General features: G+C 34.0%; 1 protein-coding gene across 2 annotated transcripts; it reads left to right on the top strand.

Annotated features, from left to right (window-relative positions):
• The first annotated feature begins 393 nt into the window (after positions 1–393).
• On the top strand, positions 394–8,168 carry LOC102583241 (transcription factor MYB28-like). Of its 2 annotated transcripts, none has more exons than XM_006358821.2 (10): positions 394–576; positions 1,997–2,140; positions 2,263–2,329; positions 2,684–2,741; positions 2,952–3,046; positions 3,149–3,252; positions 3,940–4,068; positions 5,315–6,512; positions 7,509–7,561; positions 7,662–8,168. In XM_006358821.2, exons 2-8 carry the CDS (start codon positions 2,025–2,027, stop codon positions 6,504–6,506), a joined length of 1,761 nt encoding a protein of 586 aa, XP_006358883.1. In that variant the 5' UTR covers positions 394–576; positions 1,997–2,024; the 3' UTR covers positions 6,507–6,512; positions 7,509–7,561; positions 7,662–8,168. The 2 variants fall into 2 exon arrangements, with proteins under 2 accessions (XP_006358883.1, XP_006358884.1); XM_006358822.2 differs by having other exon boundaries at positions 394–624.
• Positions 8,169–10,437: the final 2,269 nt, after the last annotated feature.

The following is a 10,437-nucleotide window of genomic DNA, read 5'->3' as shown; positions in this document are numbered from 1 at the left end:
AATCCCATATTTGCAAAATTTGACCATCCATTTGTGACTGAATTCAATAAAGTCATTATTATTAGTAACGTTTTTATATTTAAACCGTAACTCATATCAACAACTTTTAAATCCGTTACTAACAAACAATCTATATATATAAAAATCCATTTATTCCATCAGTCTACTTTTTATCCATTAAATTTTTAAATAAAAATAATGCCTACTACGTTATCAATAAACGATAAATGAGATTATACTAATTCTAATAAGTTTCAAGAAAACATTTTAGCTTCTTACGATTCATTTAGTTGAAGAACATATTATCTCGAGATAAATTGTAACCCCACCTAGGGGCGGAGCTAGAAAATCGAGTAATATAAAAGACGGTAAAGAAACGGCGTTAAAAAAAGGAGTCCTTCCCCAACCCCACCGCTTGAGTGTCTTCCTTCTACAACACACTACTTTCTTCATATATATATTTTCAAATCCAACAAATCCGTCAGTTACTCTTCGGAATATTCTTCAGTTTCCCGCTACTCTCTCTTTCTCTCTCTAACAATTAATATCTTTAAACCCTAACTTCACTCAAAAACGGTCAGTTACATTCAATTATAATGCTCTCTTTCTCTCTCTACAATTTAGGTACATTTTTCTGATTTTAATGTTTATTTTACGAATTCGAAGCAATTCAAGCTGTTTTGTTCATCGTTGTATGTTTTCAAGCTGGTTTATTTTGGATTTTGCGTTTTTTTTGTTGGTTCGTCAGGTGTGAATCTGTTTGTTGTGAAATTTTGATCCTGTTCGATTGATTGATGGAATGTTAGTGTAAAGTTTTGATATTTCTGGTGAATTTTGATATTTTTTTGGTTAAGAGATGTAAAAAAAGGGGATTTTTTTGTGTGTTTTGTGTTTGGGCGCATCTATGGAACGGGAAGATATACGAATATTGATTTGTATTGGAATGAGTGAGTTTGAGTGGATAGGAATGACTTATATAGCGGATCTGTACTGGTTTGGGGTTGAGGTGTAGTTCACTGAAACAGTTCATTTAATTTGACTACTCTGATTAGCTATATATGTATCTGGATTTTAGGTGCATTTTTATGTGTTTTATAAATTTGTTTTTGTATCCATCCCCTGTTTATTTGACTATTTCGAAGCAATTCAAGTGTTTATCTGCATTTCACGGCGTCTTGTTCATTATTGTATGTTTTGAAGCTTTTTTTTGGGGAAAATAATTGTTTTTTTTTGCTTGTAGGTGTGTTTTATTAAGGTGATAATTCTCTTCGTTTGGAAAATCTGATAATGTTTGATTGCTGACAAAATGCTAGTTTAAAGTTCTGATCTTTGTGTTGAATTTTGAGTTTTTTTTGTTTAAAAGTTCGATTTTTGTGTGTTTTATTAGTTCTTGAGGAGGTACTTTAGGGATAAGCATGAAATTGAAATATATGAAGTAGATTTGTTTGGCCACTACACAAAAATGATATGCACAAATTGATTTATATTGGGGTTGTGCTTGAGTGGTTGGTTACAAATGATCTTGATAGAAGATCTTTGCTAGTTTGGGGTCGAGGTGTAGTTGATTGATTGATTATCCTGAGGAGCACACACATGTGCATTATCCTTCTCTTGCTGAGCTGTGAGATATTTCATTGTATTGCTGGATTATTGGAAAATCTTTCCACACCTTTGTTTGGGTGCCATGAACATTTAGGATTGAGGATATATGCTTGTTTTCTTGTCAGAATCTTCTTATGATCTGTTTGAAAAAGAAATTCTATTTTCTTATTTGGTGTAACTAATAGCTCTTGCCACTTCCATGTCTAGACAAAAGAAGAGGGTTATAAGTTGACAGCTAGTCTAGCATTATACTGATTGTTGGGCCCAACATGTTTACTGGTGTGAATAGAGCGAAATGTGGTTTTTAATTTCTGTAACTGTTCTCGTTTTTCTTAATTAGCTTGTGCGTTCAAGCATTTGTTCTTACTTCTTCCTCGTCGTAATTGTTTTGCAGTTTAAGGATATTCTTTGGTCGCAAGATCATGATACAAGTTAAAGAGGAAGCTCCAACTCTGGACATTGGTGGATTCATTTCTTGTTCATCTCTCTCTGATAGCAGTTATGAGGCTAGCACTCCGAGATGCTCCTCCGAGCCTGGGTAAGCTGAAACCTTTGATTTTTTTCTGTCTTTGAACAGTTGGGCCTCAAATAAGGTCTTTGAAAAAGATGGCTGATTGATGCAATTTTAGTTTTCACTTCAATTGTTTAATCCTATTTCAGTTCCAGTTGTCGAAGGAGCTCAGGTCCAACTAAGCGTTCTTCTCAGGCAGGCTGGACAGAAGAAGAGGTAATAGGCTAGTCGCTGGAGCTCTTGTTGTACCTATTATGTGGTTTGATTTCAAGTGCATTAGTTCTCCATTGAATCTTTCTTCATACATGTATGATGGTTTTTATAACCTTGTGATTAGAGTGTGTCTCCTTGATAATTAGGTACTTATAGAATTATCTGTCTGAGTTGTCATGTCCTTTTTCCTTTTGGCTTCTGATGCATGTGGATCCTTAGGATGTATAATTGAGCAAAGGAAAGGATAAAGATAGATTTTGTTAGTCATAATTCCAGTTTAATTTACTCACTTTTACTATTTCCATAGGCTCATTTCCTTTGATCTAGAAATTTCTGACATCTTTATTTCTTTCACAGGACAATCTATTGACTGAAGTGGTGGAACGGTTCAAAGGAAGAAACTGGAAAAAAATTGGTAAAACCATTTATTCTGTCATGCTCTATACCTTTCAGCTAGGTTAACCACAAAGACCTTTACTTTTTGCTCCAAGTCACATTATGACTTGGTTTCCATCTTTTGAATACCTGGCTATTTCATGGAGTAACTTATACTGTTGTATCTATGAGCAAAATTTGTCTGCTGAACATTTTGTGTGGTTTTATTGTGTTCTCTTTTGTTCTATAGCTGAGTGCTTGAATGGAAGGACTGATGTGCAGTGCTTGCATCGCTGGCAGAAGGTTCTGAATCCTGAGCTTGTAAAGGGTCCTTGGACAAAGGAGGTATTAAACAGTTCTACAACCATTGCTTTTCTACGAGTTATATTCCAATTATCAAGACTTTGATTATTAAAAACAATTGTTTTGTTCCATTTGGAATTTCAGGAGGATGACCTGATTATTGAGTTAGTCGAGAAACATGGCTGTAAGAAGTGGTCCAATATTGCAAATTCTTTGCCTGGTCGCATTGGCAAGCAGTGTCGGGAAAGGTCAGTTTCTAACTCCGCCTAAATCTGTTGTTATGCCACAGCTTGTATTTATACCTCCAACTAATTTACATGATCATAAACCCAGAACTTTTCAAAAGGCTTCCTGGAATTTCTGTAGTTATGTTGCTTACAGAGTTATTCCTTGCCTTGAGAACTCATTTTGTCTCACTTTTCTCTTGTGTTTTGCAGGAATCTTATCTTTTTGTCTTATTTTCACTTTGCCCTACTGGATTTTCTGTCCTGTGTAGGTCCTGCTCGTTTATAGGAGCATTGTATTTCCTGTTATCTATTGCTTGATGTTGTGTGCGTCTTTTCAAAGCAATTAATCAATCAACTAATGCCCCAATACGTAGTAGGGGTTGGCTATATGAAAAATCCATAATTTGAGGCACAACCCTTCTTTATAAGGATTCAGACTGGCTATGTTTTGCACATAGGAAGATTTTTCTTTTGTGAGTGAATAAGAAAAAGCATGAAAACTGGGAGCCAGCTAAATATTTGGTTACTGCGATTTACTGGTGAATCATTTGTTGGATTTTGCAGTTAAAGCCTAAAAGGAGATCCACATTTCTATATTCTGTTCCTATTGAAAAAGAAAGTGACATTGGTTGATTAATTGCAAGTTATTATAGTTGTTTCAATCTGCTATGTTCACTAACGTTGTGAGATCGTCCATGAATGTCACAGGTGGCACAATCATCTTGACCCAACAATAACAAAAGATGCCTGGACTGAACAGGAAGAATTGGTCCTATGCCACTATCACCAATTATACGGAAACAAGTGGGCTAAAATTGCGAGGTTTCTGCCCGGAAGGTATTCTAAAAAATCTATTCTTCTATTATGTATATCAGTGTGTCTGATTTAGAGATTCTTTGGGCATTCGTAAAATGTAGATCAATTAATTTGTAATATCTATCACCCTCTCATACCAATGGCAGATCATGTGGAGTGCATGATTCTGAAAAGTCAGCATTAGTAATAGTGTGGTATAACTTGTATGCCATATCAAACACAACCTTTTGATTTTTAGGATTCCTTGGTACATTGCTTACAGAGTGTATCAAAATCTTGGACACTACTCGAGTTTGTTCAAGGGAGATAAGTAGATAATTTTTATAATGAAGGCAGTGAAGGCATATGCAGCTTTCTCTTTACTTTTACTTCTCCTTATCTTATTCTCCAGTTTCACTTCCATCTAGACTTCTAAATCATTTTCTCCCAATGTGGTTTCTTCTTTTACTTCTTGAGGTTCAAAACTATCCATGTCTGGAACTCTCTTAATATTTTATTTTGTCAATTTGAAATGGTAAAAAAGTTGAAAGCATCATTTTGGGCCTAACTCCACCCCAATATCTAGCTCAAGAGGGGAGGATTTCCCAAGACCATATATGAAGATCAGCCATCTCTTTTTCATTCTATATGGGGCTCTTAAACACTCTACGTCATGCCCAGGACGGAGCATCTGGAGTGTGGGCAATTTAAATAGGGGCCCAACATCGGGAAACAAGGATTGGGATGAGTTCTGGTATCACTAGGTAAAGAAAATGGATCTTGGGCCTAACTCAACCCCAAAAGCTAGCTCATGAGTGGAGGATTTCCCAAGACCATATAAGGAGACCACCCATCCCTTTTTCACCCGATGTGGAACTCTTCAACAATTTTCAACTTGTAGTAATAAGCTAAGTTTTATTTTTTAGTCAGATTGACCCTTGGCAAGCAAGTTAGGAGAACCAAATGGGGACAGAGGTAGTAATAGTATGATAGCTTCTTTCCGCAGAAGCCTGGATATTCTAGGTTTCGCAACTGTACTTTTAAGGACTCAATGTGCACCCTGTTTAATTCAGAGGATTGGCGTTCTTTTGTGCTAATAGCTGCAGGTACATGTGTCGATTTGTATCTATCAAGTCCAGTTTCTAATTTATCATGATTACTCTAAAATGATTTTCTTGCCTACGCTTGATGCATTCTGTTTGATTGATTTTTGCTCAAGTATCATATAGGCACGTATCTTTGATTAGTTCTCCTTTCTGATCTATTTTTCCTTTTGGCGCTCTCTCAGGACTGATAATGCAATTAAAAATCATTGGAATTCCACTCTGAAGAAAAGATTGAACTTGAATTTACTAAGTAGGCTAGTGCCGGATATCAAAAGTGAGGGATCTCCGGACTTCTCAACTCACAAGAAAAATCTGGAAATCAAGAAGCATCCAGCACAGGCTCATAATGCAGTAACAGTCTTTTTGAGCGAGCAGACAGGAGTAGGTAATGCTGCTGATGCTTGCTCAACTGATTTGAGAATTGGATCTGCTAATTCTCCTCAAAATGGTTTGCATAAGGGTACTTCTTCATTTGGAGCCTGTAAATCATCAGAACAGAAGGCGAGGGATCTGATAAAGCAATTTGGTGGAATACAATTTGGCAAGGGAGAAATTCTTCCAATTGGGGAGACAGATAAACAATGCCAATCCACTTTAAGTGTCACTAAAATATCATATCCTCTGTTGGACTCTTCTTTAAATGTTCCTTTGGATCCATCACACAACACCAGATGGAGTAGTTCTCAAGTTGAGGCTGTTCGTCCTACTTCTTTTGGGAGTATGTATGAATCTCCCAAAAGGTCTAGGTACGACGCTGTTAATGATCCTGACCATGATTTCTTGAGTTTGTCATTGGCTGCCTTCACCGAGGTTTCCCACGGTAACAAGAAGAACAAAACATATGATACACAATCTTCTTTGGCTCTCAATCAGCCTGGCCGCTTGTATTATGAACCACCAAAAGTAAAGGACTTGATGATTTCTTCAATGGATGAAAACCTTAGTAAAGACAACTTTATCGGGCAACATCATGGCCATCCACTTTGCTCTACACCTCCTAGTCTTAAGTTAACAGTCTCTGCTAATGGTAGCAGTCCAGAATCTGTGTTAAGGAACTCCGCAATGAGCTACACAAAAACTCCTTCAATCATAAGAAAGAAGACTTCAAGAATTGCAGAAGCTTCTGGGCATTCTAGTTGCACAGGCAGCACCACACCCATGCATTTTCTCGAGAGTGTACCTGACAGGGAAGACTCCTCAAACCTGAAGGACAGGATTTCTGGATGTAAAAGATCAGTTTCAGGAAAATCCCTTGGAAGACGGTTGGAATATGCCTTTGATATGGAATGGGATTCCTCTAGATCTTGCACACCAGTTTCTGCAGTTCCACCTTGTGGACTTACTCTTGGTGCTAATACAATGTTAACACCATAAAAACAGGTAAGTGATGTATTTTCGGTTTTAGTTTTTCCTTTATTTCAGCTTTTTCCTGCCCAGTTAGACGTTTTTTATTATTTGAGAGCTTGAACTCTACATGAGCATCTTTATTGCTCTAGTTCCAGTTAAAACGAGCAACTGATCTGACAAGTCTAAGAAAGATCTTAGCCTAACCGCATATTTATGGATGTGTATAATTGCATTGCTTTCCGCATTTGTTACTCTCCCCAGTCTAAAATAAATGTTGTTACCTTTAAGAAAATTATTATTAGCACTAATCATAAAGGGTAATTTCTCATCACATTACCTTGCATCTCTACTCTGAACTTTTTAAGATCATTTATTGGAAATTAGGGTAGATTTGAAATATAAAATTAATGCCTTGGTTTTCTAGAGCAACACTTGTATGGACCAAATTGATTTTGGACCAGAGTAGTAGTATATTTTGAGCAGTTACCCTTCCAAATTATGTTTGGCATTTTCAAACATAGCAAGGTGACCTATGTTTCAGTTATTTGCGAACCTTATCCAGTGATTCTTAGGCTCCTTGTTTTGGACGACTAGAATAGAAAGCAACTTCAAATTGATGTTTGACCCTTGTTTTAGTTAAATCAATGTATAAAACAAGTGAACTCGTCAAGCTTCTAGCTTGTTTGTCTCAAAGAACCCGTGAGCCTGCAGGTTTTCACGACTTAAAACTGATCTGAAGATGACCTTATGGTATATCGTTGAACAAAATGGTATATTCATTGCCTATCCCCTATTAGATTATTTTTGCATGTCCTTATTTGCAAAACTGGTAATACTTTATGGCAGAAGGAGTGAAGTTGTATGTGCATGGATGTGTTAATGTTTATGGTAATATGTGACCATTCTGCAAAGAGCGATGTCACATGTTTCCGCCTAAATGTTAATCTGTACTCCATCTGAACATCCTGCATTCTACTTCAGATTATATTTGTATTATTTCTGTTATAATTCTCTTCTTTTTTATTTTAGGATGAGCTATAGAGGATTTGTCTGGGGAAGCTTTTGTTTTAGATTACAAGCAGGTAAATTTTTATGATCTTCTCGCAGTTGTTTCACAACTATTGCTAGTACTCAAATTTGTACTGGTGTATCATATATCAATTGATCAATTCCAAATTGCAGAGTCAGTCAAATCATACTAAATAATGAATCAATCAAAAAACTCTCAACGCGTGTCAATTATCGAGGTAATAAAGACCAGTGAAGCAATGACATATGCCGAGACACTTGACTGAAGAATTAGTTGGAGATGGAAGCTTAATGAGAAAATATCGCGGAAGGTATAAACTATATGACAAACATGTAAACTTATTAGGGTAAGATTCTAGTTTTGGAATCGCACAATTCTGTGTGGATGTACTCTGAAAAACTGTTTCCCTGTCCTATTTCAGAAGTCTAGCTGAAGGAAAGGATTGGTTGTGTAAATATGCATTTAACTCAATTGCTGCATTTTTTGTGGCATTTTACATTGTTCAAAAAATGTGTTCCTAGTGCTCTGTCTTGTTCCATGCCATTGATAAATAAGGTGAAAGTTAATTGTAGTAACTAGTAGTTTGGTAAGTTTCAAAATCTACTCTCAGCTTGATTAGTACATTAGGTTGTAATTTGTATTATATAAAGGATCGATTCTCCTAGTCATTGCCCATCTCAATCGAGCTTGATGTATTCAAAGTGCGGCTCTGATGTGATTTGTGAACTATTATTTCATAGTGATTTTAGGATATGGACGTATATCGTCAGCATTTTTGGTAGACCATCATTTTCTCCAAATAACAGAATTGTATTTTGCATCCATAGCTATCTCTAAAAAAGAGTTTTAGGATAAAATGATAAGAACCAATTATTGCTTTGTCTATCAATCATTTAACTAATAATATATCCCCTATAATAATAATAGTACTCCCTTTTTCTTGATTGAACGCTTTTTTCTTTATGATAAGATTAGAATTGTTATTCCTATGTTAATGTTATTGATATTGGTTTTTATCCTTTCTGATGTACGGTTTGATTATAAAATGTAAAATGGCAAAAAAACAAAAACAAAATCATTTTATTTTTATTTTTATTTTTTACAAACTGAGCTATCTGTACCAGTTTTTCAGTTAGGAAAAGAATTCTTGGAAATCGAAATCTCTTAAAGATGAAAATTCCACGTCAGCCTTGACGTTTGAAAATGACTCAAAATAAAGTTTTAATTTTATCAAATTGGAATAAAAAACTTTTGTGTGTTACAAAATTACGTACACATTGCCATATGGTGAGAGGTGATAATGTTTGGGTGTGCAAACAAAATTTAATGTAGTAGTTGAGAAAGGGGAAAAAGCTACGTATAAAGATTTAGATATAAAGTGCAAAGATATTTTCAATGGTGAAAGTTTATGCGAGATCAAGCTCAAAACGATGATATTATGATTTTGTTTAGAGAATTTTAGATTGATTTTATTCGAACAATTAATATAGAGGAAATGGTTTGGTGAAAAAAATAAATATGAAAATGACAGTGATAATATGAGGTTTAGCATAGTGCCTTTGTTGTATGTGAATACACGAAGAGAAGTCCGTAGACTTTAATGGTCATGAATACCTAGTTGAAAACGGTGGACACAGTTGATCTCTATATAAATTCATGATCAGTTGATGATTCATGTGAAACTTAATTTGATAAAATTAATTAATAATTTCAAGTTATTAATATGGAGTAATAATAATTGAATATATAGTTAAATATCTATAATTATTTAATAAATTTCTTAATATACTTATTCACATTCGATATTTTTATTAAGTGATTAAATAAGGTACAAAAATACATCAATTAACCACAATTAAATGTTAAAAGCCTACATGCCAACACATATCATGCACCTACTAACTTACTATAAACATCGTGTGCAAACAATTTTTTACCAAACATTACCCACAATGCAAGGAGTATAGTTCAATGATCTCTTATAATTTTCCGAAAAAACTAATAACCATATCTAAACATAGTCTAAAATGTAAACAAATACAAAGAATACATTAAAAATCATTATAAAATTTAAGAGCAACAAGTTGTACAAGTTATTAGTAAGTGATAGCTGGGAATATTATATATATGTTCATAATAACATATAGATTCACCAAATCCTTATGACTATTTGTAGAGTAACAACATAAGTATTATTTACTTGGTAAGCAATAGTCAATATAATATACATATTACTATAATATATATTATATTATTATGGAATGTAATATAAGACTTTAATCTTTGAAGATTTGTCCTAAAACATTCAAAAGATTACTTTCCCAAAAACAAGTTATATATGGAGTGACTCCCAACATTTATCATTTAAAACATTACTTCATACAAAATTTGTACATAACATAGTACATACAAAATTTGTACATAATAGTACAAATTAGGCCTTCTTATCGATCGATTTGATTTTAAAGGTTATCAAATTTATTAAAATACAAAATAATTATATATTAAAAATCAATTAATCAATTTTTAATTTTTACAATAGGCAAGCATCAGAGTATTACCAACAAATTTTCAAACTACAACAAATGCCAAAGATTTTTTTACAATTAGCTAACATAATTAATAATACTATATCAAAATAATACTATATTCAGTAAACATGGAGAAATCGTTTTCATCGAGTAAGACTGTTATTTAATAACTACAATAGAGTTATCAATTAATCCATTAATAAAAAATTCAAATTGTTACAAAATACAACAAACAAACTCAGTAAAATTCGGAGAAGATAAAATATATGCATAAATAGTAAATCATTGAGATTACAACAGAATCCTAACTTAATTATAAAAGATTCTAAATCATTATAAAATTGTTAAATCAATAATTAACTATCGCCTCCCACCCCACACACAACTCATGCAGCCA

Source organism: Solanum tuberosum, unplaced genomic scaffold, assembly GCF_000226075.1.
Source record: "Solanum tuberosum cultivar DM 1-3 516 R44 unplaced genomic scaffold, SolTub_3.0 scf00281, whole genome shotgun sequence".
Lineage (NCBI taxonomy): Eukaryota > Viridiplantae > Streptophyta > Magnoliopsida > Solanales > Solanaceae > Solanum > Solanum tuberosum.
This window is presented reverse-complemented; position numbering and strand designations above follow the sequence as displayed.

Bases quoted from the DNA above. Each gene is read 5' to 3' on its own strand.
- LOC102583241 (XM_006358821.2), top strand. From the start codon at position 2,025: ATGATACAAGTTAAAGAGGAAGCTCCAACTCTGGACATTGGTGGATTC. The intron at 3,047-3,148 runs GTATTAAACAGT...TTGGAATTTCAG, and splicing joins AGGGTCCTTGGACAAAGGAG to GAGGATGACCTGATTATTGA. The intron at 4,069-5,314 runs GTATTCTAAAAA...GCGCTCTCTCAG, and splicing joins GCGAGGTTTCTGCCCGGAAG to GACTGATAATGCAATTAAAA.